At 43.3% G+C, this 27,906-nt stretch overlaps 4 protein-coding genes across 8 annotated transcripts; 2 read left to right on the forward strand and 2 right to left on the reverse strand.

Moving 5' to 3' along the window:
- Positions 1-1,196: 1,196 nt before the first annotated feature.
- Positions 1,197-13,313, forward strand: cdc14b (cell division cycle 14B). 5 transcript variants are annotated; one of them, XM_017412402.3, is made up of 16 exons: positions 1,199-1,493; positions 2,644-2,734; positions 3,330-3,405; positions 3,855-3,947; positions 4,083-4,159; positions 5,129-5,195; positions 5,287-5,437; positions 5,536-5,766; positions 5,862-6,000; positions 6,149-6,314; positions 6,443-6,540; positions 10,681-10,728; positions 10,810-10,935; positions 11,152-11,299; positions 12,398-12,463; positions 12,637-13,313. In XM_017412402.3, the coding sequence occupies exons 1-15, from the start codon at positions 1,385-1,387 to the stop codon at positions 12,419-12,421; spliced, it is 1,644 nt and encodes a 547-aa protein (XP_017267891.1). In that variant the 5' UTR covers positions 1,199-1,384; the 3' UTR covers positions 12,422-12,463; positions 12,637-13,313. The 5 variants fall into 5 exon arrangements, 4 of the variants coding, with proteins under 4 accessions (XP_017267895.1, XP_017267891.1, XP_017267893.1 ...); XM_017412405.3 differs by lacking the exon at positions 1,199-1,493 and adding an exon at positions 2,184-2,500; XM_017412406.3 differs by lacking the exon at positions 11,152-11,299 and having other exon boundaries at positions 1,198-1,493.
- A 169-nt stretch (positions 13,314-13,482) lies between these two features.
- On the reverse strand, positions 13,483-17,344 carry LOC108233689 (intracellular hyaluronan-binding protein 4). Its single transcript, XM_017412288.3, has 8 exons — positions 16,411-17,344; positions 15,792-15,918; positions 14,913-15,050; positions 14,765-14,836; positions 14,605-14,688; positions 14,316-14,487; positions 13,778-13,966; positions 13,483-13,632 (listed from the first exon to the last, which is right to left on the reverse strand). The coding sequence occupies exons 1-8, from the start codon at positions 16,652-16,654 to the stop codon at positions 13,567-13,569; spliced, it is 1,092 nt and encodes a 363-aa protein (XP_017267777.1). The 5' UTR covers positions 16,655-17,344; the 3' UTR covers positions 13,483-13,566.
- A 1,844-nt stretch (positions 17,345-19,188) lies between these two features.
- znf367 (zinc finger protein 367) lies at positions 19,189-23,476 on the forward strand. Its single transcript, XM_017412146.3, has 5 exons — positions 19,189-19,752; positions 20,413-20,563; positions 20,814-20,933; positions 21,267-21,405; positions 21,480-23,476. The coding sequence occupies exons 1-5, from the start codon at positions 19,471-19,473 to the stop codon at positions 21,718-21,720; spliced, it is 933 nt and encodes a 310-aa protein (XP_017267635.1). The 5' UTR covers positions 19,189-19,470; the 3' UTR covers positions 21,721-23,476.
- On the reverse strand, positions 22,949-27,549 carry slc35d2 (solute carrier family 35 member D2). Its single transcript, XM_017412278.3, has 12 exons — positions 27,319-27,549; positions 27,153-27,186; positions 26,970-27,056; positions 26,823-26,890; positions 26,678-26,749; positions 26,056-26,124; positions 25,855-25,957; positions 24,828-24,920; positions 24,685-24,752; positions 24,503-24,581; positions 23,967-24,049; positions 22,949-23,753 (listed from the first exon to the last, which is right to left on the reverse strand). The coding sequence occupies exons 1-12, from the start codon at positions 27,447-27,449 to the stop codon at positions 23,636-23,638; spliced, it is 1,005 nt and encodes a 334-aa protein (XP_017267767.1). The 5' UTR covers positions 27,450-27,549; the 3' UTR covers positions 22,949-23,635.
- Between the last annotated feature and the right edge of the window lie 357 nt (positions 27,550-27,906).

A 27,906-nucleotide genomic window follows, 5' to 3' on the forward strand; every position in this document is an offset into this window, starting at 1 on the left:
TGGATTCGGTTCCTCTCCGCTCTTCCTCCAGACTCTGGGACCTCGATTTCCAAATGACAGGACAAATTTATTTTCATCTGAGAAGAGGACATTGGCCCAATGAGCAACAGTCCAGTTTCTGATGTGGTCACTGGTTCAGGAGTGGCTCGACTTGAAGAATGCGACATTTGTAGCCCATGTTCAGTCCACGTCTTGTGAAGCCTTGAATGGATTTTGCTTGACAGTCCTCTCAAGGCTGCCGTTATCCCTGGTTTCCTGCCCACTTTTTCCTTCCACCTAACGTTCTGTTAATATGTTTTGGATACAGCACTCTGTGAGCAACCAGCTTCTTTAGCCATGACCTTTTGTGGCTTTCCCTCTTTATGGACTGTCTTCCCTGTGGTTGAGTAGCCTTCTGACCCAGACTGAGAGACCATTCAAAGGCTCGGGAAAACCTCTGCAGGTGTTTTGAGTTAATGAGCCAACTAGGATGTGACGCCACAGGTTTCCAATATGGAACTTTTTCACAAAATTCTACTTTTCTGAAACACTGAGTTTTGGGTTTTCCTTATCTGTAAGTCATAATGATCAACATTATAAAAAATAAAGGCCTGAAATATCTCACTGTGTGTGTAATGAATCTATAGAATATATGAGTTTCACTTTCTGAAATGACTGACAAAAAATATTGAACTTTTTCAAGATATTCTAATTGTTTGAGCTGCACCTGTAGTTGAAAGCTTTAAGAACTCACAAGCTGGTTTGTGGCCTGAAAACAAAGGGATTACAAGCAGATAAAGGGGCTTTTTGCTACATTTCACAGTTTTCCTGTCAGATTAATCATGTTTTTTTATATGTAGTTGAATAATTTTAAGGTGTGTGTCGTGAAATAGTAGCATGGGTAATAATCAAGTTCTCAAATCTTCATAACAGCTGCTGCACTGATTTCCTGCCTGGTTTTGACATAACCTTTGCATTCATATTGTTTATTATAATGAAATTAAAATGACGTCTCCCCTTGATTGCATTCATTTTGTTTCATTCATGCACTCCAGGTCACTGCAGAGTGCCCAACAACAACCTGCAACTTATTGGGCTGCAAAACTGCTGCAAGTGAATATTTAAGGGTGGGTTTTGCACATCTGAAAGCAGAAACCTGCCCCTGCTCGAAGACGTCACCACCACCACCACCACAGAGACTGGTTGACACACACACATGCACACACACACACAACACAAGCACGCACAGAAAGGGCTCTCCGACAGCGCAGCAGCCCAAGCCATGCCAAATTAGCGGCACCGAAGCGCGGACGAGCAGCAGCAGCAGCAGCGCCTGCAGCAGCGCGGAGGAGGTCTGCGGCACACGTCGCCTCGATGATGTCCGCCGCGCAGCTCTGAGGAGAATATGAAGCGCAAAAGCGAGAGGAGACGAGCCGAGTCGAGGAAAAAGCGCTGTGCAGCTCACGGCGCCTCAGAGGCGGAGCCAAACTCCGATATTTACATTGAGATAACAGGTAAGACGGACCCTGCCACTTTCCAGCCCCCCATCGGCAGACGCACGCAGACGCAGCATCGTTTCAAACGCAGCAGCAAAAAAAAAGTCCTGGATTTTCTTCAGCTTTGCCCCAATATGGCGACACCGTCTGTGTCCCCGGTTAGCGCGTTAGGTTTGCGCAGACCCACCTTGACAAAAAAAATAAAACAAATGTGCACCCAGACATGACTGCCTATTATTAACTACATCGCATTTATTTCCTTGCAATCAGTGACACCATTACTCCTCTTCGTGCGCACGCCATTCGTTTGAACGCCAGCGTGCGTTTTTACGTGTACAAAACGGACAGTGAGGCGCAATCACTGTAAAAGTGAGCCCAGCCCCCTCTTTTCCTCGCGTTAAATTTCATAACTTTTTTTTGGATGTTTTCTGGCTCCAGCACATTCATTATCAGCTCGACTCTCAGGGAGGGAGGTTCGTCTGAGTGGAAAGCGCGCATCTGACTGGCTGGCGGATCATCCTAGCAACCGCTCCCCGGGGCCTATCACGTCTTTCATGTGCAGAACTTTAAACTGAAGGAGGCGGGGCGGCGCTAGACGGGCGGTTCTGTCGTCCAATCGCGCAGCGTCCTGCGTCCGTCGCAGCCAATGGGGAGCCGCGGAGGAGGAGTCGCACGGGGCGGGCGAGTGGGGGGGATCAGTTTTAGCAGAGTGCGCACTTGCACTCGACTCGACACTCCCCTCTTCGGTTGGTGACTTTTCTCCTCTTTTGTAAACAACTTCAGGAGAGAGGGAAACATTTAAACTTAGCCGTTTTTTAATTTATCGATTTTCACTAACTTTAAGCCCCCAAACGTACTGTTTCTGTAAGTTTTACTTAGTGTGTCCAAGTCCTCGTGAGGAAATCCACTCCGTGCGTTTGTGTGTGTGAAGGAAAGGGGGGGGGGGTGAGAAACCGTGATGTTCAGGTCTGTTAGCAAAATGACTTTGGACGATGTTTCGTCAAGATGTGTCGAGTTTTTAAAGGGTAAGTCGCCAGAAAACAAGGTTCAAGCCAAAGAGCTGCTGGTTTTGGTGTTGCATGAATAAACAAAAGTGGTCATTTTATGACCAAAGCGACTCGTGCAGCTTAATTTTGTATCTTTCTACCCCCTTCCCCTTTTCTTTCAGATCAACTATTTTTTGCCATTCTCCAGCAAAAGATCAAGAGCACAGCTGAGCGACACTGTTTCTGCATAGATGAAGAGCTGGCGTATGAGAAGTGAGTGGTTTTACAGGTCGATGCAGAGTTTTCTGTACTTTGCCCCCCCCCTTTTTGGCCTTGAATAGAGCCCAGCGAAAGGTTTTAAATAGGTTTGTGAATGTGTTATCTTTGTATTTTAAGTCAGATTCGATCGGCCGACACGTTCAGAATAAATAATCCCAGTTTGAAATGCAGGAGCCACAGGTGTGAAGTTGCTCTAAAACGTAATGGTGCAGCATGAGCTCACGTGCATGCATAAAGGTGCACCGTTGCAGCTGATTTTGCAGTATCACAGCTTGTAATGGAGAGTGATTTGTTTTTTAACGTGTTCTCGTCCAGCTGCTGCAAGAAGAGGAAAAACACTGACCTGAAGTTCGACCCAGTCTCACCAGCAGGGCCACTCCTTTCTTTTTTTTGTCTTTTTCTCCGCCTCAGTTTGACCCAACTCTGCCGTCAAACGCTTCCAAATATAGTTTTCACTCCCATCAGTCGTTTCACTGTGTCAGCCTGAGGTAGTTGGTTCTATCTTGCGGAGCCTCCCCAGGGACGGTGGCTGGCTGCGCGAACAGAAACTCTGACGGTCTCTCTATTGCTTTTCTTTTGTCTCGCTCAGCTTCTATGCAGACTTTGGTCCCCTTAACTTGGCCATGTTTTATCGCTTCTGCTGCAAGCTGACAAAGAAGCTCAAGGTAAAGTAAACGGCAGCAAATAATTACACCTCCTATCATATCTGTTTATACGTGGAGCAGGTGGAATGAGTAAAGCAGCGTAATAACTTTTTATTTGCACTCAGTTTAGCTGTTTTACTGTTAAATTTATGTGTGTAATGTTGCCAATGACAGCTTGTTCGTCTTTCCCGAGGTGGTTTGTGTGTATTTGTGTGTGTAAGACGTTTGGAATTTCAAACCCAGATCATTAATCTTTGGAAATTTGTGTAAAATTAAGCATTTTTTAATAAAGTCATCGGGTCTTACAACTTCTCCATTGAGGATCTTTCTGTGTAAAGTGGTTGTTTTCTCATTGAGGAAGTTTCATTCGCTCTCTCTTTAGGATAGAAAACAACATAACTTACTCAGCTCTAGCTTTTTCTGCCTCGTACTTAAACAGTTTCTGTTTTCATGGTGGTTTTTTTGTACAGTCCCTTACTCTCTCACGGAAGAAGATCATTTTTTATACCTGCGGAGATCAGAAAAAACAAGCCAATGCTGCCTACTTGATAGGCTCGTATGCAGTAAGTTGTGCACAGACGTGCGTGTTTCATGTATGTTTTTTCTGAAACTATAAAATCTTGAACATTATAGTGGGTGTCAAATATCAAACATGTAATACAGGAGGGAACATGCTGATAAGATCTTTGTCTTCGAAGGTAATGCATCTCAATATGACGCCAGAAGAAGCGTACGGTCTGTTGGTGTCGAGGAATTCCACATATATTCCCTTCAGGTAACAAGACACCTTAATAGTACAAAGTTGATATTAAAAACACATCTGCTCTGTTATGAAAAACTACTGTTTTTGCATGAGCTGATTGTGAGTTGGTGATACTGATATTAAAACAACAACAACAACAGAAACTCAAAAAGCACAACCTTGAGAATTAACAACATGTCATTGAGTTATCTGCACACTCCAGCAGGGTGTTTTCACCACAAGTCAACGTGATGCACAACAGTTTTGTACCTAAAAGACAAATCTGTGACAGATGACAAGGAGAAAGAAAAGAAATATTCAGTAATCACCTGTTTGTGCTGGTGTGAGCTCTGAGGGTCTTTCCTGGATGCTGTCGTTCTGTACTAAAGTGCATTCAGTGATGCTGAGTTGTACGGATCTTAAAAGAGGCAGACCTTGGTGGACGAAGGTTGAAGTGGCACCAAGCGAATCACTCCACTTCTTCGATTGATGAAAAGAAATGTAAAATTAGTCCCTCAGAAAGACGTAGTGTTGCTATTTCTGTTTAAAACTTAGACTAAAGCCTGTCACTAACATGTCATTAAAGGCTATTTCTGTTTTTGTTGGGTTTTTTTTTACTTCACAGAACCCTTTATTGAAAAATAAAGCTGAATATTCATTTTAATACCTCATAAAATGATATAAATTCATGAAAGAACATCATCACGTTTTGATGCTGTAAGTAAGGCTTGATTAATTTAAGGATTTTTTTTTTTCTGGTTCCCCTAAAATGTGTCATGAAATGATCGAGCAAGAAGCGAAGGAGAACTTGAAACTGAGTGCACTTTAAAAATTAGTGTGTTTTTGAGATGAATCATGCCTTTTAAAGTACAGCACAAGGTGTGTAGAAGGGAAGGGATGAAAGCTGCTGAGGGAGACAGGAAGTCTCCTTTAGCAGAAAACTGTTTCAGTGAAATAAAACATTCCAGATCAGGTTTGTGATCGTGCGTTTTTGTTTTTCAGGGATGCTTCATTTGGAACCTGCATGTACAATCTGGACATCCTAGATTGCCTTCATGCTGTTTACAAAGTATGTGATTTAAACACAGATTTCTGTGTGTGTGTGTGTCTTCTGTCACCATGCTTCTAATATAATTCAGTTCCTGTGGACTCTCCTCCAGGCTCTGCAGTATGGCTGGCTCAATTTCTCAAAGTTTGACGTGGAAGAGTATGAACACTATGAGCGAGCAGAAAATGGCGACTTTAACTGGATCATTCCGGGGAAGTTTCTTGCATTCAGCGGGCCACATCCCAAAAGCAAAATAGAGAATGGTAATTAATATGTTTAACAAAACAAAATATCTACATATATATGTTTGATGGAATTTACATAGCTGCTGAACTGAAGGCTTTTTTTATTTTTATTTAAGGTTATCCTTTACATGCTCCTGAGGCCTACATCCCTTACTTCAGGAAACATAACGTCACCACCATCGTCAGACTCAACAAAAAGATGTACGACGCCAGACGATTTACGGAATCTGGCTTTGAGCATTTCGACCTGTTCTTCGTGGATGGCAGCACACCGAACGACTCCATTGTCACAAAGTTCATCAATATATGTGAGAACGCAGAGGGAGCCATTGCTGTCCACTGCAAGGGTGAGATTCCGGGTCCAAAACACGGTCAGAGCCGGGAAAAACGCTGCGCATTATTTATTTATTTAATTTTTAAACTGATCCTGCTTTATTTGAAGCTGGCCTGGGAAGAACCGGCACGCTCATCGCCTGCTACCTGATGAAACATTACCGCCTGACTGCAGCAGAAGCCATTGCGTGGATACGGATCTGCCGACCTGGGTCCATTATCGGGCCCCAGCAGAACTTTGTTGAAGAGTGGGTGTTTACTGAAGAAGGATTTTCATTTTGTGGCTTCAGACATTTTACTTTACTCTTTACGTTCATCAAAAGAAAACACTTTTGCTGTTAGGGTTTGAACATCTATTCGTTTGAGTCTGTGTGAATGTTTTTTTGTTTTTATCAGGAAGCAGAACAGTCTCTGGGCGGATGGAGACGTTTTCCGGGAGAAGATGCTGGACGAACAAGAGAACGGCAAGCTGGCTGTGACCAGGATCCTGTCCGGGGTGGATGACATAACCATCAACGGGAACAACAAGAACAAGGCATCCAAAAAGGAAGAAATAGAGCTGGTGAGTTTTACATGACTTTTTACGTGATTGTTGTTGAAATTAAGATACTTGTGCAAACTGAATGAATCAAACCAAAACGGACACAGAGGTTTGTCTTATTTGCTTCTTTTTTTTTCCATGTCTCACAGTACAATGACGAAGAGGAGAGAAATGGCCTCACACAGGGGGATAAACTACGAGCCCTGAAGAGCAAGAGGCATGCCAGATCGTCTTCAGGTTCCCTGTCGTAAGTATCAACGCAGGCCTCATGCATCATGCCTACATGTGTTGGAGAACAGTAATATGACTCCCCTCCATGTCAGTCCCCTCTGATCATTACACATATACATTAGTGGGTTGTTTTTTAAATTATAGGTAGCTTATGCTTTGAAGACTATGTTTGATGAATACTAAACTCCTCTTTTCCTTCAGGATAGTCAGCTGTCTTTTGAGCTTTTAGGAATGGTTAAACTGTTACAGCTGCTCTCCTTGACCTTTAGCTCAGCAGTTCACACTGATATCAGATTTCTCCCATGGTTGAAATAACCCAATAGTAATATTTTAATTGCATTTTACTCTCCTTTTGGATCTGAATGTAATTACATGCAATAAAGTTATTCCATTATCATCTTTAATCAGTGAGTACAGAGGATGGACAGTGATTCGAGGAAGAAGTAGCCCATGTTTTATGGCATAGTGTTAGTGACACAGTCGTTTGACACGCACTCTTCCAGAAAAAGCACATTTCTTTTCTCCAGAGCTGGATTTAGAACGGCACAAAAGATGTGGAAGGTAAAAAGGTATTGTTTAGCTGCAGATCTAACGATCCGTTAGCTGTCTTCTTCAGTCGCAGTCTTGAAGCCGAGCAGGAAAACTAAATAAAACCAAATTAAAAGCGTCTTCCTAGGCACTGGGTTATCAGGTAACAGTGTCTAATGTGTAACTGGGCCTCTCGTTCAGTCAATAGAAGACTTTGGAATAGATAAACGACACAGCTGAAGAACACGTTTAGATAAGCTTTGGAATAGAAAATCCCTGTTAAAAAACAAACAACATATTATTTAGATTATGTGCATTGAAAGCATGCATTGCACAGAAAAACTGAGCTTTGAACATTTAAAGTGGTTTCAGAATTAATTCCATGAAGTATAAATGAAACATGGGTTGGATTCTTGGGTCTGAAAAGGACTTTCAGATATTTCAACTAGTGTCCTTCTCTCTCTCTTGCATTTGACTGCAAAATATTAACATTTGAACTCATATTCAGCGATAATCTGTTGACTTTATTGTTGTTAAACACTTAAAAATGGGAGCACCTTGTAAAAAACAGGTTGCCACCTTACTGGTGTGCATTTTTTCATCAGTGCACATGCCTAATGTCTGACGCTAATAAAATAAAACCATGTTAGTAAGGGTTAAAGCTGAACTCTAGGCTTCAGAATGACTCCACAAGTGTCTGGGTAACGTCACGGTTTCTACATCTGTCTGTGAGTCTGTGGCCAACTAAACCTGATTATGATTTAAGATGTGAGACCAGGAAGTGGAGCAGACCTGAATAAAATCTCAACTAATATCAGCATATGGCTTCTAAAGCTTGGAAGTGATGTAACGATGCTTTAAATGCCACCCAGGAGCGTGTAATTCAGTGGTTAAACATTAAATGAAGATTCTCGGTGCTCCGCAGCGGAGGAACGTCAACTCGAAGCTTAGAAGCTGTTCAAACTAATTATTCTTGGAAATGTCAAACATGTGAATCATGTCTAAAAATATAGCTAATCATATGGAGTTTTAATTCAGTTTTGTCTTTGCTTATATTTCTTTTCTGGTGTGTTTTGTGTGTAAACAATCAGACAATTATGAACAATTGTAGCATATTCTAGCCAGCTTTATGTGGTGCTAAAGTGCTACGGCTAACCCATACGGATCAGGAAGAGGACTAAAAAGAATTATTTTCTCTCAGTTAGTTTTTCTTTTTTTTTTTTTTTGTCCACGGTCTAAAGTCCACATCGTTTGTGCCCACATAAATCAGGCTGTGGAAGTCTGGGTGTCAGCGTGGCTGTCGATGGTTGACTGGCCTCTGCCTATGTACCCACATGGCTTTGGCTTCTGTTGTCCCGTGTCAGGCAGGTGGTAGTGTTCTGCTGCAGCCTCATGGGCACGGCGTGGCCGATGTGTTGCCTGCCATTCAAAAGATAGCAGAGAGATATAGTGGGGGAGAGGAAAACAGAGAGGATGTGAGGTTTTGTATGAAGGAGGTAAGTGCACGTCACTTCCTTTCCAGCTTACATCCTCCTCCTGTAGAAGTGGTTGCTGTGCCAATAAATGGTATGGCTAACGGTATGGCTGATTTTGAAGTTGTCCTTGTTTCTTTTTTTCTCTTTTCTTTCATTTGTTTTTTTGTATGACTATGGTGTGAAGTGGATGTGTATTACATTTACACGCCTTTTTATTATTTGCCTCATGAGCACACTGAGCTGTTCTGCTTTGATGTCCTGGTATATCTAAGATATCCTCTCAAGTTAAGCCCACTGTACTTTTTTAACAGCAGCACCAATTGTTCAACTAATCAGGGTTTGAAATGCGATCCGGATTAGTTGAATTGAATGTCTTGGTTCTTGGCTTGCACCACTGATTTGGCACGTCTGAAGAAAAATATTGAGTGAGTCTTGAGCTTTTTTCCTCACATGCTGTAGGTACTTTGCCAGCTCTAGTAATTAAGCTACAGATGTCTAGTTATTTTGGAATAGAAATAGTGTTTCAGTTTTAATTTGTGGCCTTATAAGTCTAGATAAATTCCACCTGATCCTCATTGTCATGTGCAGGATTACTGTGATCCTCCGGGAGGGTGCTGAGATGAAAATGGGTTCTCATCCATTCTCAAGAGGGAGTTGAGGCAGAAGAGAGATTTGCTTGCACTTTAGGGCATAAGCTGTATCAGTATATGCGCTGCTACACAAACATCTAATTTCAAGCTGAACTTCACCATCTGGCTCCTCTGTTTGCTCTGTTATGTAACACCGCACTGCATGGTGAATTCCAGGGACGATCAGAACAATGTTTATCCTCACTTTCCTTCATCTTTTCTGCCTTTTCATGCATGGCGTAAGGCGCTAAAACCCCCTTGGACATGCATGCATGCACATGCCTCTGTTCGACCAGTGTTTGTGTCTAACATGGAATAATGTTGGGCTGGGATCATTGTCGATGGCCTGTTGGTTTTCCATTGCTTTCATGACTGGATCAGTGTCTTCAGACCACCTGAGCTCTGACTCCTGCAGGTTTTGAAATGATCTGTTTTACAGAAAAAATATGTACTTGAATTCAGATTTTAGTTGAGCTAATGGCCTAATAGCTTCATCGATATATTGTCAAACAGCCAGGTGTTTGTTATATTTTTGAGTAGTTGCAAATCAAATGAACATGGTTAACATTAAATGTAATTTTTGCGTCACATTTACAAGTAAAACTTTTAAAGCACCCAAGAAAACAGGAAACAAAACCCACCATCTGGCTCTGTGAAGGGGGTTTGATCTGATCCAGTCCCAATGGAAAAGCACAACATCAGAGGCTTTGTGTCCTGCCCAGACGTCTCTTGTCTCTCCTTCCTTTTTTTCCTCCTTTTTTTCCGTTTTGCTCTTGTTGTTGGATTTGTCCTCCTTTCAGATGGCTGGTAGCCATGCTGCTCTCCCTGTGTAGCCTTGCCCTGTGGTGGATTGTGTATGGCTTCCCTTCTTCCATCCTGCATTTCTGTATAGACGGGTTAGGATTTCACTGAGTTCTGCTGCCCGTCATCCCCCCCCAAAAACCTGTCCTGCCCCTCCTTCTGGAACTCTAACTGAGAATGCTGTAAGTGAGCCCCTGGTCTCTCCTTTTTTTTATTACTTTTATTCCCAACCCAAATTAGAAACTTGTTCAAAATTGATTTTTTCTGTCGGTATAATAAGTTTAAAGATGCTGAGCAGAGACAGATTTTAAAGATCTCAACTTGTCCTTGTCACCATTTTCTGTACATGATTTTATGCCATAGACATTCCAATCATTCTGCCATTTTTAAAAACCATGCTTTGCTAGTTATTGTGTTTTTCTTGGAGTGGCAACTCTAAAACTGCCTAAACAGTTAAGCCTTCTTTAGTAAAGTCGCTCTTTCAGTTGTTTAATGTCCCTCTCTGGCTTATTCTGGCGCTTAATTTGGCTGCACTAACGCAACCCGTCTGCTAAACGCAGTACTAATTTGTTGACAAACTAAAATAAACAATTTTAAAAATCCTATCGCACATTTTATTTTGCAGCCGTTTCCTCCTCTGCCTCCACTCTGTTGTCTTTTTTTTTTTTTTTTTCATATGAAGTTTTGTATATTTATTATGTCATGTTACTTTTGTCTTTACAGACAAGAAGAGAATAAAATACACACTCGGTCTTCATCACAGTCCCTTAGGTAAAACGTGCTCTCCGGATGAATACGTTCGCACCGGTTTAACACGCGACGTAGACTCACAGGTGTTCGTCTCTTCTGCAGCAAGGTCATTCTGCAGAGCGGCGTGCAGGGTTGTAACACCGGCGTCGGAGCGCTCGCTCTGTCCGACCACTCGGAGAGCAGGAAGAGGACCAGAACCTCGCTGCCAGCTAACGGAGTCGGAGGAAGGTCAGTGAGAAACAAAAACACGCAAGATGGAAGAGAGCTTTTAAAGCGTATACAGCAGATGCATTTCATTGCTGAAAAGCTAACGTTAATTTGGTGTGTTGGTTGTGTTTTCTTTAATGTGTGGTGTTGACACACAGCTGAACAGCAGTCAAGAGGCTATAGCCACTCATAGTTCCTTCTGTGAGGTAAATTAACAGCTTCCCTTCTCTCTGCCAGCTCCCTGTGCCAAACCAGACTGGTCAGATCTCTAGGCAACTTGCATGTCGTGGCTGGCAACAGTGACCCAATGGGTTGTGAGCCATGTGGCAGCCATAGAGACAAAGGGCCCCTCATCAACTTAAACACAACACGGGGCCACCTGCAGGCAAGCTCCCTCAGACGCACACTAAGCCCCACGGGGACCTGGACTGCCTTTACATACAGAGTGGACAAAAGCTTTTAGTTATTTTATATTTTTAAAAAAACAAACAGAAATGGTTGGTTTCCTCTAATCAAAATTTCATTTTTTTAATAGCAGTTGATTTTCAAAAGGCTGAGAATTAATAAGGACAGGGGCTCTTGCAGAAGTTGCCGTGGAAATTGCAAAACTTTTAACATGTTTATGACAATTGCTTAACCATGTGATTGTTATGAATGAAAATTCCAATTCTTGTCTTTTTTTTCTAACATTTACCAGAATGCAACTCTTTTATTCAGCTGCTCACGCAGAAACTCACCTGGTAAACTTCAGGTGGGATTAATTGTTTAAATAAAAAAGACTTTTTGACAACTAGACTTAAAATGGAACAGACTACAAATGGACCTGAAAAGGGGACTGTCTGCAAGACACGTCAAAATTCTCACTGAAATAAAATGTTTTGCAAGAATATCGGGGGCAAAGTTCTCCCAGAGGAGGTCTGAAAGACTTAGCTTCTAGAACAGGACTTTATAAGCTGTGATATTTACTTTTAGAGATCTTTATTTAAAATCAGAAATGAATCTTTAGGGTATCTGGTCAGGTGTTATTCACTTAGCTGTTCATAAAAACTGAAATTTTGACAAGAGGTGCCAAATGTTTTCAATTATTTGGGTTTTAGCAGCCGTGGGATCTGTAGTGTAAAGAAAAAAAGTCACATTTTTGGTGTAAATTTAGTCCAGAGTCCTGCGGCTCAGTGTGCTCCCGGTTTCCTTTTATATTTACATACTGACACAACATATGTATCCAGCTTGGTGTTTTCCAATCTAACACTTATTGGGATGCTTCATTAAACTTGAACTGCCTCAGTCTCCCTGCTGCTTTTTCCCCCATTATCTGCCTTTGCTTGTTCTCTAAGAACAGATCTTCCGGAGTATGACTGGCTTATAGTTTTTCTGGACTCTGCTGCTCACTGTGGCCACCACTCTGTAGCCTTTTGGGGCGTCCTCTACTCGTACTCGTCTGTAATGCTCAACTCTTTCCATCTTTCTATCTCACATGCAACAGATGCACTGTCTCCCGAGGACCTAAAGCTCGCAGCTCTTTACAATCAATTAGATTTTCCAGACTATGGTATCTATACCTTTTCACTTCTCCTACATTTACTGTTTTTTTTTAATCAAATTGCATTTTTGTAACAAGACATTCTTAAAAGTATTAGGAAACATGGCAATTATATGCAAAGCAAATTCTCAATATCCCTCTATCAATGCTGATTTATTTATTTATTTTTCCTCCTTTTCCAGTCACTCCATTCCCAAAGCTAGAGCCCCTCTCCTTCGATAAGCTGGTGGATCTGGGAATTCTGACGTCGTCCAACATGTATTCGGATATACGACTTTTATTTTATTTTGAAAGGTCGGCACAACTTTTAACCAAGGCACTGAGGTGGATTTTACATGTTTAAACACTGCATCATGAAGTGAACAGTCATAATCTAGTTGCTTGTACTTAGTGACGCATGTGGTAGCAAACGTCAGATTAAACAACTGACATGTAATGTCTAAACCAAGAGACTTTTTTTTTTTTTCTTAAAATGTGCAAACATTTTGATTTTTAGCTTTTATGGGAAACGATCTATAGCTGGGATTGGTCTAGAATTTGAAGTGGAAGTCCCCTCCTGGCAAGAGGAGCAACGGTGGGTGTTCTTTAAATATCTATTAGTGCATCTAAAAAGAAAAAGACTTAAAGTACTGTGTGAACTTGTACTGATAATGTCATTTCAGCTCGATTACTTTAAAGCTGTACATACGTTGACATTTATTATACCAAGTTTGTATTTTGTAAATATTTTGTACCGTTTAAAATCATGCCATAAAATGGTCCTAATGGGGCCTACTTTAATTTTTGTTGATAATGCAATAGAGATTTGCTTAAAGCAAATAAAATCTGAATTTTTAAATAAAACTTACTCCAATATACATCATTGCCTGTGTGTTGTTGTTTTTTAACCACATTCCTAATACAAGGCATTTTATACCACATTGTAGTTTGGTCAATATTTTTCAATTCTTATATTATTGCCCAATGAATAAGGATTGCCAACTACAAATGTTTAGTTTAGGTTTATAGAGGTTTCCTGAAAACAACAATCTACTTTGCAAAAGCTTTTATTGAACAGTGCATACAACAGAAACTCAAGAACTGAAATGTGAAACACTTGGAGGTGAATTCAGTTATTTTCCTGCTGACAGTGCAGGAAAGTCTTCTGGATCGTCAGGATTAGGTGCCAGATCCTCCTCCTGATCAGAAAACACACAAGTCTAATGATCAGCTATATGCTTTGAAACATTTCTCAAAGAAATGCAAATAATACCACAATCATACGAGGTAACTATAGCTTGTTCCACTTTTTCCAAATTTTAATGTTTGTGGACGCTAACGTACCCTGTCAAATGTGGGTTTGGCTCGCTCAGAGCACATGCTTTGGCCACCCTGTGCTCCCCTTCCTCTGCCACCGCGGCTTGGGCGTCCGAGACTCCCAAAGTTGATGTCCAAGCGGGTGGTGATGTCATTCACAGACCGGCGGAAGAAGTTCCCATCGTCCTCCATCTCCTCCACAACCTCCTTCGGGTTCTGAAAAATTGGGAGAATGTGCCAAATATAGAGAAGTACTACAGAGTATTTGCTTAGATTTTCAATTAGGTGTCAGAGTTTTACCATAAAAATTAGGTGGCATTTGAACTACAGGCCCAGTTAGCTTGATTTTCAAATTAAAATTCATCCCTTATTCTCCAGAGATCCTCCGTCTACTGAAGGTAAGACACTGACTACTCAATCATTTCACAGTCACATCTGCTCATCTAAGTATCTCTAAGCAGTGCTCTTAAATAATACAACCAGGATCTTTTCTACAGATTGAAAAAAGAAATAATTACCCAAAATAAAAACCCATCTTGGGCCGTTTGGTTTGTAAACAACTCACCTCCAGATATTTGGACTGGTGGATGACCTTTGCTTTGGAGGGAATCTTGTCTTCCGCTTTGCGGATATTAAACTCCGCTTTGGGACGACTCATCTCCTGGAGGGCCTTCCACTCATCCAGGGTCATCTCCATGGCAACCTGGACTACCATCTCATTGTCCTCATCCATAGCTCTGGACCGTGAATGGACAATTAAAAACGTAAAGCGAAATTGATCATCATCAATCATTGATCTTCCAAGCCAATTTTTTTTTTTTTTTTTCCCAGGAATTTTCTCTTGAGCAGCTCACTGATTTGGATTCTCCTCCTCTAAGGGCATCTGGGGCTCCTCAGATTTGACAGCAGCAGCAGCAGACGTCGTCTCCATCAGTTCGCTTCACAAACAAACAGAAACTGCATTTATTGCACCGAAGTAAACAAGCGGACACTTCCGTGTCCAAGTTCACCAACCTTGCAACTTCCTCAACACAGCCCCAGTTCCACGGTCCTCTTCCTCCTCTCTTTTCCTCCGTAGAGAAACCCCTGAAATCATTACAACCGATTAAGCACATCAAGACAATGGGATTTTTGAAATTCCCACATCGACAGGGAGGCTTACGTTCCGTCGTGCCGATCGTGCTCTCTCTTGCCTCTCTGATAAAAGTTCTCAGAGCTCCTTGGGTGTCCCCCACCTCTTGTTCCTCTTCTACCCCTCATCCCCCCTCTGCCGCTGAAGTCCAAGTTATCGTAGGAGGACCTGGCAGCCAGAGGGGGATGCAGATCGTTACGGTCACGGCTCTAAGGTTTCACAGCTGTAATTTCTAGACAGCTGTCTAGAAATCATAAAGCTACAATTTATAAACCAACAGATGAGGCACAAAAACTGTAAAATTATTAACAGAATACAATAAAATTCATAGTGATGTAATGTCAGTGTTGAGGTCAGAGGTCAATGGGACAGGGGGGAAAAGTGCTTTGCAACATAATAAACGTTTTTTTTCCTCAAATTTACAACAAAAACTGAATTATTTCCGATAAAAACAAAGATGTGAATCAGTTGGATTGAATGCTAAATTGTTATTGATCATTCCTTCCAGAGTCAACATAGCATGTTGGGATTTGTTCAACAAATACCAACCTAATATTACTACCCAACCCATCTACCTTAATAATAATAATAATAATAACAACAACAAATAATCTACCGTCCTCCCTCCATGTCCTCTCCAACTGCATCCATACATCTCCTTTTTGTCTCTAACATCCTTGTACCAATATACCCACTGTCCCTCCTCTGCACATGTCCAAACCTTCTCAGTCTGGCCTCTCTAACTTTATCTCCCAGTCCTTCAGCCTGTGCTGTACCTCTGATGACCTCATTCCTAATCCTGTCTGTCCTCGTCACTCCCAAGTAGAACCTGAACATCTTCGAAATTCACACATACACCCTAACCATCGGGCATCGTGTAGCCTTAACGCAGAATCCTGGACCACGTACTTGGGGACAGAGAAGTCCAGCGACGGCTGGTCTTGGTTGGCTCTACGTTGGCCAGCAGCAGCTCTCCTGGTGCTCCTTGGGGCCTCGGACCTGCCGTCTCTGTCCATCGCTGCCTGCTGCTTACCCACTGAGGACACAGTGCAAGTCAGCCATGTAGGTTCATCATCATTTCATCTTTTTCCCCCTGAATTACAGGAATAAAATCTTAGAACTAGCCAAGCAAGTCGAGACAAAGGGTGCAGCTCGTCCCATACTTTGGAAGGTCTTTTTAACTCTTGGCTGTCAAATTCCAGTTCAAACCCCTGTTTGTAAGAGCAGGGGTTTGTTGGTAAGAACAAATGTTTTTTTTTGCAACTTTCAAGTCGTGATTCTGCTTAGTCTGAGTGACAGCAAGTGTTATTGGACAGAAAGGCTGCTCCTGTGGTTTGGACCCAGCCTGCTCCCTCAGAGAACACTGTAGAAAAGCTTAATAATGAGAAAAAACTGTTGGACAGCAAGCCTAGCTGCTGACCCTGCAGCTTTAACAGCTGACACAGTCCGGACACATCCAGTCCGGAACCACCTGCACCTGCCAGAACAGAACCCCGGCGTCCGTGCCGGGTTCGGCCCGGCAGCTCACCTGGAGCCGGGTCCGGGCCGTCCGAAGCCACGGGGACCCGTCTGTCCCTCTGGGACTCCTTGTGGCCGGGCTTCTTCTGCTTGCCCTTCTTGTCGCCCTCCTCCTCCTTCTTCTTCTTCTTTTTCTTCTTCTCCTTCTCCAGCTCCACCTCGCTCATCAGATCGAACGGATCGGCGGCGTCGTCGTCGAGGAGGAGGTCGCCGAACCGGTTGGCCACGGCGCACCCGAAGGCGTCCGGCAGCATTTCTCGCCTCCTGGCTGCGGCGGGCGGACACGAGGAGAGTTCCCGGGCTGTGGACACACAGCAGCTCCCGCAGAGCGAGCACGGAGCAACGACAACAACAAAAAAAAAAACTTACCAACAACCCCCTGCCACGCAGCCTGTCGGCAGTTTTTAAACGTTTGCACGTGCGGAAGCGACGACACGCCCACGAGCTCATTAATAGGCTGCGCGAGCCGGGAAGGAAAATAACATTTTCAAATATATATGCATGTATATAAAATCAAATAAGTAACTAGAAAATTTGGGAAGAAATTCTGCTACACGCCCACAGTTCCAGCGTAACTTTGGGCTCGTGTCAAAGCTGCTGCCGGTGCCTCATTAGGGTCACCATGGCAACCACACACCTGCGTCTCCAAGGGCCAGGTTAATGAGGCAGGCCAAAAGGCAGACTGAAAAGTAAGCCTCGAACAAACAGGCGCTGCTCGAAATCTGTAAGTCGCATCTTAAAGCTGAACTGAAGCCTGTTTTGAAGCCAACATCAGTGAAAATATAGCCACAAAAAAATGTTTTCTGTAAAAAAAATTTAAATTAAAATTTTTGGTAATTCTGAATATTGAAGAAACCACTTCAAAAAAGTTGGTATTTATTTTAATGTGTTACCAACTGTGCACCAATCCAGTTTCAAACTCTACTTTTACATCAACCCATTCATTTGCACTATACACTTGCCCACATTTCCTATTTATAAATTGCATTTTTTTATTTATTTTGTCAATTTATATGTGTAAATCAGCACTTTATATATATATATATATATATATATATATATATATATATATATATATATATCACTCCTCAGCACAGTCTGTGTCACTTGTGTGTATTTTATATTATTTATAGATGTTCTGTATAGCTTCAAAGTCAACAATGACTTGAAACAAATTGCTCAAAATAAATTTTTAGAAGCAGGCATATTTCATTTATTTAAAAAAAAGCAGATAAGTGACTTGTTTTTATGTTTAAATTCTGATTCAACCCCATTTGTTGCCTGGATCACTGACCATGCAGCTGAAATCCACAAAAAAAATTTGAAAACTATACAGTGTAAAGCTAAGATCAGGGGATTCTAGTTGTAAAATTGGCTCAACTAAAGGCTGATTTAAGCTGCGTCACCTTTACCAGCAGAATGGGTCAGGGCGAATTTTCTAATGAATTTTGGCTCCACCTGGTGGTCAGAGAGGAAACTTCAAGTCTGCTGAGCTACTGTATCAGTGTGCAATGGTGTTGGGGCGCTGTTGAGTCAGCTTTGATGCATATCAGGAAATACAGCAAAGAATGGGGCGGCTGAGGCTCGGTGGTTAGGGCGGTTGTCCTACAATGAGTCGTCCCTCCAGTTCGGTTCTACCAGTATGCCACATGTCAAAACGTCCATGGGCAAGATACTGAATGCCTGATTGCCTCTGATGTGTGCCCCATTGGTGTATAAATGTGATCTAAAAGCACTGATTAGACTTTGTAGACTTATTTTTTCAGGTTATCTTTGTAGAGATGTAGCAGAGTGCTGTATGAATGTGTGTGTGGATTGGGAAATGAGGGCAGATTGAGTTGTAAAGCGCTTTGAGTGACCTGGTTGGCTAGAAAGGCGCTACATAAATACGATCCATACATATATAATAATAGACTCAGACAAACTAGGACCCATTTAAGTTCATATCAAATGAAGTGCCACACATGTCACACACAAAATATTATTTGGAACAAAAAAGTTATTGACAGTTTTTCTAATTTATCTCTTACAGGATCCTGTTTCAATTCATTATAAAGAACATTATCTGAGCCACGATAACTCAGGAATAAGGTAATGAAAGTAAAGAGTGATCTGCACAGTGTGCTCTTGGTTGTTTAAGTACTTTTTATGAGGGTAACCATATTCTAAAAACAATGCACAGTGAGATGGCTGATAATATCAGTAGTTAGAAACAAAGACAAAAAAGAAGCATACAGTTATATTTTGTTTTTACACTTTATATTTTGGGCAATAAATCTTATTTACTTGTACTTGTAAGATGCCGTGCTAAAAAAGGCTAACAGACTCCTGCAATAAGTTTCTGTTTCTCTCATACAGCACGCCCTTTGTTCGTGTATTTCCTCTTTAAAGTGATTACGTAACTTTGGCGCCTCTGGCTCTTTTCGTTCCCTTTAAAAGCGACAAAACATGCACTAATATAAACAGACTTTTCAGCGCGGGAATAAGCCATCTGCTCGCCTGCAACGTGAAATTAACCGCCCTTCGTTCTCATTGGCTACGTCGCACGTTCGGCTCGTCGTCATTGGCCAAGGTGGACGTCAGTTTCCAGGAGAGCGCGTAGAACCTTTAAATTCCATTGGACCACGCCGCCTCAGCCAATCACAGCGCGCAACCCCCTCCCGTTCTGTCATTGGTGGAGTAGGGCGGCTAGGTTCGGCTGTAACGGCTGCTGCTATTGGTCGTCGCTGACACGTGGTGTCAGATTCCCGCAGCCCATTGGTCGGCGAACTGCTCAGGCGCGATTTTGCAACGCGGGACGCAGCTTCTGCAGGCGCACACAGGTTAGTTCAAACGAGCCGCTTGGAAGTAAACTTTAACCTGTCCTCTTATCTCCCTAACTTCTGCGGATTACTTTGAAGAGAGGAGGGAATTTCTTTTGTTCCTCGCTGGAAATGAAGGACATATTTACCCCAGACTAAAAGGGCGCTCTTAATTTTTTTTCCCTCTTTTTAAAAAAAAAAAAGTCTGCTACTTTATTGTACAGCTCTTGCGACCAAAACAGCTCGTACGTTTTCCTCACAACTCTACAATGACCGATAACAAGCAGCACCCGCAGGTTATTTTCTGCAACGACTCGCCCAAAAGGGTGCTGGTGTCCGTCATCAAGACGACCCCGATCAAACCCAGGAAAGCGGAGGCCCTGACGCCGACGAGCCCCGGTTTCAGCGACTTCATGGTCTACCCGTGGAAGTGGGGCGAGAACGCCCACAACGTGACCCTGAGCCCGGGCTCGGGGAGCGGGGCTGCGTCCCCCACCGGGACTCAGACGGCCAGGGAGGCGGACACGGCCCCGTCGCCTGACCAGATCAAGGTAGAAACTTCTTTTGTCTTTTGTTTTGGTCACAAAACCTGCCGTAGCTGTGCTTTTATACAGACTGGGCGACATTTAAAGTCTTTATTTGCAGTTTGAAACCGTTGACATCACGTCCATAGCACAGGTTTTTATTAATGCAGATGTATGGAGGTAAAGCGCATGCGCACTCGTGTCAAAATCTTCTATAAAAAGAAGAAACAAGTAATACTCTAATATAAGCGGTCTGGAAAGCGTTAGCAGTGTAAGAACCTGAAGCTGGAAACTTTTCTTCGTCAACTTTGAAATGACTAAGATGGAGAGTCATTTAAAAAAAAGAAGAAGGAGGAGGGAAAAAAAACGCCCGCGCATTAGGGTGTGACGTTCTGGTTTTTAAACCCCATTCACTTCCTGGTTTGACAGCAGCTGCTCATAGGTGACGTAGAGCCGCGCGCCAAAAAGCGGGACCGGATGTGAATGCGTTACAATGAACAAACGCGCACGCTGTTACAGTGTTACACGTGCGATCATCAAAGGAAATAATGAATAATATCAATTAAACTAATTTGTCTCTATTTTATTGTAATACCATGTAATTACCACGAATACTTTGTAATTTTAGATTACTGAAGCACTGGATTACATTAGGACTGTATCAGAAATCTGTTTCCTTTCCTTCAGGATGGGATCCGCAGAGGCCGGCCACGAGCGGACACGGTCCGGGAGCTGATAACCGAGGGGGAGACCTCATCCAGCCGCATCCGGTGCAACATCTGCAACCGAGTGTTCCCCAGGGAGAAGTCCTTGCAGGCCCACAAGAGGACGCACACAGGTGAGCGGGACACCTGCAGCGCCGGGCCCGAGACGGCACAGTGAACGGCATGTTTGGTGTTTTTAGTCTGACAGAGATGCCTGAGCAAATGCATCTTTTGGACTTTAAAGTTTGCTGCTACTGAACACTAATAATTGGGTCTACTAGGACTGGACTTTATTTCTGTAGTTGTATACTTGTTGATGCTACCGTACCCAGTCTGTGTGACAGTGAAAGTGTGTCTAAACTCATAATCCTCATTTATTTCTAGGAGAGAGACCCTATCTGTGTGACTACCCCAACTGTGGGAAGGCGTTCGTCCAGAGTGGCCAGCTGAAGACCCACCAGCGGCTGCACACGGGGGAGAAGCCCTTTGTCTGCTCAGAGAAAGGTCCGTTTAAAACGCCACTTTTAAAAAAACGTTACTTGCCGGCGTTGTGTCAAAAGAACTCTGTGAACTCACAGTTTTAGCCTCTTTAAGGTACTTCCCCATGGTGTTAAGATGGTTTCTGTGAAAAGCTCGGAAAGTACCCGAGAGAGACAACATTTACAGTCATCTACTTAATGCTGTTTGAGTGAGGGGGGGGGGGGGGACAACAAAGCTGGCTTTTCTTACTGCCTTAAAGGTTTTTATTTTTCAGAGTCGTGTCATCTTGGCTCGAAACAAGTGGTCTTGTGTAATTTCGCCGTGTTTAGTCATTCGTGCTTGTTGGTCTGTGCGCAGGATGTGGCAGCCGGTTCACACACGCCAACCGGCACTGCCCCAAGCACCCTTTCTCTCGTCTGAACCGGGAGGAACCGAAGGCGGGCCTGGGGAAGGCTCAGTCTGTGGATAACAAGGCTGTGGCAGAGTGGCTGGCAAAGTGAGTGAAGCTCCCCCCCTCCCCCTTCACCTGCTTATGGCTGTGTATTAAAGTCTGTTTTGTCCTTTTTTTAGGTACTGGCAAACCCGGGAGCAGCGCGCCCCCACGACCACCAAGGTGAAGTCACAGAGCAAGCAGAGGGCCGAGGACCAGGAGCAGCAGGACCCCATGGAGTTCCTCCAGTCTGACGAGGAGGAGGAGGCCGCAGAGGAGGAGAAAGGCGGTCAGGGGGCCAAGCGTCGGCTCCAGGAGCAGCGAGAGCGCCTCCACGGTGCTCTGGCCCTCATCGAGCTGGCCAACAACCTGTCAGCCTGAAGCCCCCTCGAACCCTCCCGCCCCCTTCCCGTCCTTCAACTCTCCATCTCTAATCCGCCTTCCTGCTGTAGCTGAAAGTTCTTCATAAGCGCAGATCAACGACTAGTTTAGTTTACTCTGGAAAGTTGTGAGCCCAGACTCTGAGATAAGAGCTGAATTGGCCTGAGATCAGTGTTGTTACACACAGAATCATTCATTGCCCTCCACAGCGCCAGGAAAGGCACAAGCTAAAGCACCTTATTCAGCTTCCATTTATCCTCTCAGCTGCTATATTTGTAGGTTTGACAATATGAAGAATGTCTCGCTTTCTTCTGTCTTTTAAAGGCAAAGAAAGGATAACCTATTAGGTTTATTGTTGGGTTGTTGTTTTTTAAAAAAAAATTGATTTTGTTTGCACTTTGGTAACGAGTTGGTTTCTTTTTAAGTATATTATGAGAGTGTGTATAAGTGATGTATATAATATGGATTAAGCTCAGATGGACAATGATACAGGGTGTGGTCAGAGATGGCGGGGGTGGGGGGGGTGTTTCGCTGCAGCCGTCAGGTGGCTTCTCGTCGTGCGTCCTGCTCTCGTCTCTGGCAGTTTAAGGACAATGTCTTTCAGCGGCCATGGGGGACGGACTCAGACAGTGAAACAGATTTCACCTCGCTGTTACGGCCTCGGGTTGAAAAGTCACGGATGAGAGGCGATCATTGCAAGCCTAATCCAGGAGTTTGATCATGATGGAGCTCTGAAATTTCTCCAACGTGGCCGTATTTAAAAGCCCAGTCAAGCAGTTATTTATGTCCTGTGTTCTGGATTGAAGTCATTTGTTTGTCCTTTTTTATTTGGTTTCTATTCGCATGTTAGACACTCAAGCCCAGGAGATGTTCTACAATGAACGTCGGTCATCTTTTATATTAAAAGGCGACAGATCAGATTTGACACTGACGTGGCATCAGCACTGTGTGGCAATGTTGTCATTTGAGTTTACCATGTTTCCCCCACTTCCTGGCTGACATTTTGTTCGCGTTAACAGACCGAAATTATTCTACAAAGAAAGAGCGAGTGTGTGATAAATAAAACCCCTCCTAAAGTTGATCCAAAAAACCTGTTTTAATTAATCACTGACCAACCGGAAAGTCTTGGATTACGCTTGCAATGCAGTGCAGATTTGAGTCATTGTGAGGAAAACGGTGCCTGTTTTTACAAACTGACGTGTGTAGTGCTGGGTGTTTTGTCCCCCTCTTTTTTTTTTTTTTCCTCCTATATATATTTTTAAAAATTCAACACTACAATTGCAACACTGTACGAAGCCCCTCACAGATGTTCTGCCTCTGGTTGGTAAATTTTCACGCTCTGTGCCGTTTAAATCTGGTTTACAAATCATCCTCCGGGACAGCAAACAAATCAGTGAGAATCATTGGAATTTTAAATAAATAAAAATGTGCCCAAATATTAGCATAATTGAACCAATAGTCTTGTTTTGTGGTTTATGGGAAATATGGCATTTAATATATAAATCTAGTGTTTTTAGAAAGATTAATGAGTGTGCACACTATTTACAGAAAGCTTTGATGTTTTAGGGTTTTTGTTTTGCTTCTAACATCCTCCAGCAGTTTCTCTTTTCATGTTTGAGTTTGTAGAGTGATCTTGCTTGCTGGTAGACCCTTTTTTTTTTTTTTAAATCGCCCATTTTAGTTAGAAGATTTCTCTGGCAGGCTGACCACACTGTTCTATCATTGTTGATCATCAATAAACATTCACTGAATCTGACCCAGAGTTTGTGCTGATTTATCCGGGGAGGGGGTGGAATAAAGTAGAATCGCATGCATTCATGGGGAATTTAGATATATTTTATAAATACAAACAACAATGCTTCAATATGAAGCAGAATGATGCCACCTAGTGGTGAAAGGTAAAACACATTTCAGGCTAATGTTTCCTTGAGTCTTCAGTCATGTCAACCCTCAGCTCCTGGAGGCCTTCTGCTTTAACCACAGATGGTTTGTTGTTAAAGGTGAGATATGAATAAACCAGTCCACCTGACATACTGTCAAGAAAAATCAGAATATAATATAATTATAATTTTTCTTGGAAGCTGATGAATGAACCAAAAAACGCTCGCTGCACTCAAAACAAGGTACATTAATTGACTAGACATAACAGTTAAGAGCTGTGGGTTAATTCATCGTGTTTAAATTCAGAGCAGGATTGGCTCTTGAAAAACAAAAAAAAAACTAAACTGGAGTCTAAAAGTTCTTACCAAATGCTGAGGCCGAGGAAGTTCTCCCAAGAGAAGATGTAATCTCCACCCACGAAGATGCCAATGTAAGCTACTGCAACATTCTGAAGAACATGATAATAAAAAAAAAAGTTTGGTTAAAGAATTTGGATTGACACATACTTAAAGCTTCTTGAATGTTGTTTGGCAGCAAATTCAAAAAAAAAAAAAAATCTGGACTTTTAAGCCACCAGTGTGAGCTGAAAACACACAACTGATGCAGGAAAATATACAGAAATCAAGCACTTTCCAAACCTTGAAATTAATATTCAAGCATTTTCAAGGATTTCAAGCACCTGTGCGAACCCTGCTGCCATGACAGCGGGCGACTATAAAGATTACAACAGAGACTGGCTGCTTGAAAGCAAAATGTAAAGAAACAGGGGTGGTTTAGAAATTTTCGCACAGAACTGTATGTAAATTAAATTAGTACCAGCGCTTTACGATGTAAATGCTTCATATTTTTATGGGTCTTTGTTCGGCTGAGCCGACAGATGTCAACACGATCCTGCTCCTACCTTTATGGCCCCGACGACTGTGGTGGTGAGCGCCGAGTTATAGTAGCTGCACAGAACTATGGAGTACATCAACACAAACCTGAAGAAGACAAGATGCGAGTCGTTACTTGAAGAAAGAAACATCATTAAAGTATCCTTTTCAGGGTTGTGACAGACGTGTAGCTGAACAGTTCAGAGTGTACCCCATGAAGCAGGACATGAGGAAACAGAAGACAAACGTGGCCTGGGTCCAGTCCTCAAACACGGCTGCCTGCGGGTGAAAACACGGAGACGCTTGAACAAAGGAAGCATTTGAACAACAACCGGTCGCAGGTGATGTTCGTACCTCGTGTAAGTCCCCAGTAGCTGCACTTGCCAAGAGGGTGGGGAGGACGATGAAGAGGGAATTGTAAAATAAGACGCCGTACTTCCCAAGTTCCTGAGGGCAGACAGGAAAAAGTCATAAAAATATAATATTCAATGCTGTTTGATGCACTCGTGCAGCTTTTAAGAATGTGCTCATCTGTTTTTAAGCGCTTGTATAGCGGGCCTTGGGCACCGTAAAGCTGCTCCAAACTGGATTCTGTCTCAGGTGTCGTGTCTACTGAAATAAACGTTTGGATCAGCCAGCTGCTCGGACGCAAAGGGGGAAGTCCCAGCATGCATTTAACAGACAGACAACCTTCCCAGTTGACCGTTTTGAATTGGACTGGCTCCAAATGTTATCTGGTTGTGGTTGTACATCCAGTGATTAGTTCCTGAAAAGTTTCATGAAAGCCCATCTGGGGGCTTCGTGAGATATTTCGCTAACAGACAGACAACGTTGACTCCAGATAGTTAAGGGCCAAACTTTAGGCAGAGCTCTGACGCCGTCTGTTCGCTCTCAGATTATGTGTCGGGGATCAGTTTCAGCTACAAAAACGCCAAAACTGACCGAGTTATGGCCACTTCTGTGGTTTTCAAGGTCAGATAGTTGTTGCGGCCATCTTGAATCGAGTTAAACAGCTGAAGTTCATCCAATCATGACTTTCTGCAAGTTTCATCAACATCGGTCCAGTGGTTTATGAGATATTGATGAACAGTAAGACTGATATTTGTTGTGTTTTTCTTCCCAAAGCCAAATGAGCTCAGCTGTAAAATCACAAAGTTACTCAGAAGGACTCGTGATTATGGATATGCAGTCATTTTGGTTTGTTTTATTTGATTAACGTGAAAAGGTGTGCCTGTCAGGTTCGTTTTCTTCCATCCTACAAACAGTAAACAATCCCCACAGAGACGTTTCTTCATCGTTCTCAGGACCGACCCACTGGGACTTTCTAAAACCCCCTTCGGAGTAACAGCCGAACGTAAACGTACGAACACCGCGCACCTACCTGATCGCCCAGCTTCTTCTTGGTGTAAACCCCGCTGGCTGCGGTGAAGGCGTCGTTGAGCAGAATGAAGGTGTAGCCCTCCAGATCGAAGGCCAGGTCAGAACTAACAGAGGAGATGGACGTGATAGGAAAAAAATATCTGTAAATAAGGCTGATAGAATAAATAATTACATTAAAAAACAAAAAACAAACATTCTGTACCTTGCAGCCACCAGAGCGCCAAAAACTATAGCCACCACACTGTAAACAATACGCTTCGGAAAGGTTTTTCTGCAAAAGGAAAAAAAAAAGTAATTATATAAGAGTGTTGAAGTGGGAATATTAACGTTCATATATTTTATACGTTTAATATAAAGAAACGTTAAGGCAGAGAACGCTTCTATACAAGCGGCAGAGCTTATCAGGTCCATTTGTCACACAAATCTGCCAGATGTGCCAAAAGATAATAAAAAGATCTGCGCGGCTAAAAAGTATGCAAACATTTTTTTAGCTTCCAACCCACAAAATAATCGTGCTGAAGGCTCGTGACCCTGTCTGCGGCCGCTTTAAATATACGAACTTTGTAGATTCTCTGATAAAACATTGGTGTAATGACAACACAAACAGCCCACTGGTTTTATTCTTTGTGACTTAAGGTGGGGGGAAAAAAAATGCAACAAGCAGTCATTTTTAAACACACGTTGGACCCACGCTTGGTGTTCCGTGACTCACACTGAGGTCCTGACCCCAGCTTTGGGAACCATTGTTTTATATAAAGCATTAACTCAATTTCTGGTGCTAAATTACACATGCAGCCCGTTTGGAGGAATCAGAGACAGCTTACCTTAGTACGTACGCCTCCAAAATCATCGTCATCAGGATGGTGAACTTGCGTAGGACTGTAAACATGGGCAGACTGTGGAAGGACGAGCTCATGAGTGACCGATCATGAATCTGAGCCCGAAATTACACAAGCAAACTGATTAAACCTGAGCTTTTTGGTGCTCGCCAGTCCCGTTACATGGTTGCCCACATACAGCAGGGGAAGAGGGAAAATCTGCAGAGGACAAAAGTTGAAAATTGAAGCGAACCCGACAGCTGACCAGAGCCCGGCAGGTTTGGACGAAGGGGCTCACCTTTAGGAGAATGCTCCTGTCAAAGTCCTGAAACTGCACGGCTAGGCTCATTTTGGCCACATACAGGACAACGATGGTGGTGAACATCTGAGGAGGAGGGAGGGAGGCCAGATTATAAAAAACAAAACAAAAACATGAGTTTGACTGATTTAAAGTGAAGATACAAACACCTGATGGGCTCACCTGTCCAATCCCCAGACACAGGTAGGAGGGAAACCTGCAGCACACAAACACAAACAAACAAACAGAGTTATTCACTGGATTTAGAGGCTTCCTCTGTGTGTGTGTGTGTGTGTGTGACCCGTCCGTGTAGCGGATGGGGTGATGACAGCGCGCGGCAGCCGCTCACCTGAAGCTCGTGAGCACGGTTTTGTTCACCACGGTGATGAGAAACGAGCTGCCGGCGTAAAGCAGCGCAGACAGCAGCTTGGGGAGGGCCGCCGGGGGGTGCTCCTCCGGCGGGCGGTGCTCCGCGGACATGTTCACGGCAGCTTTCTGTTGTTTTAAAGAAGTTCCTCTCCACTGCCGCGGAGCTTTGTCCGCCCTGTGCTGTCAGTTGTTCTCGGATTTCCTGGAAGGCATTTGTCACACGGAGGAGGGAGGCGACAGGTGGGCGGTGCTCCCCGGTGTTGTGTAATTCAGAGGGGCGGGAGTCAAACAGTACATTAGATACCGACCCAACATTACATTTTTAGCGGAAAAAAAGCAACTGGAAAGAGTTTGGTGAGCACGGAGGCCAACTTTGGCGCGTTCAAAATATGAAATTAAAGGCCTGGCCACAACTGAAAAGAATGCATATCGCCCGCAGCCTGTCCTGCCAGAGCCTCAGTCCAAGATGGCCGCCACAGCCAAACGTTGCGTCAGTGCTCTGCCTGTGTGATCAGGATGACTGTCAGCCACTACCACGCCGATGTCTTAGTCGATCCCCGTAGAACTG

Source organism: Kryptolebias marmoratus, linkage group LG1 (genome assembly GCF_001649575.2).
Source record: "Kryptolebias marmoratus isolate JLee-2015 linkage group LG1, ASM164957v2, whole genome shotgun sequence".
NCBI lineage: Eukaryota > Metazoa > Chordata > Actinopteri > Cyprinodontiformes > Rivulidae > Kryptolebias > Kryptolebias marmoratus.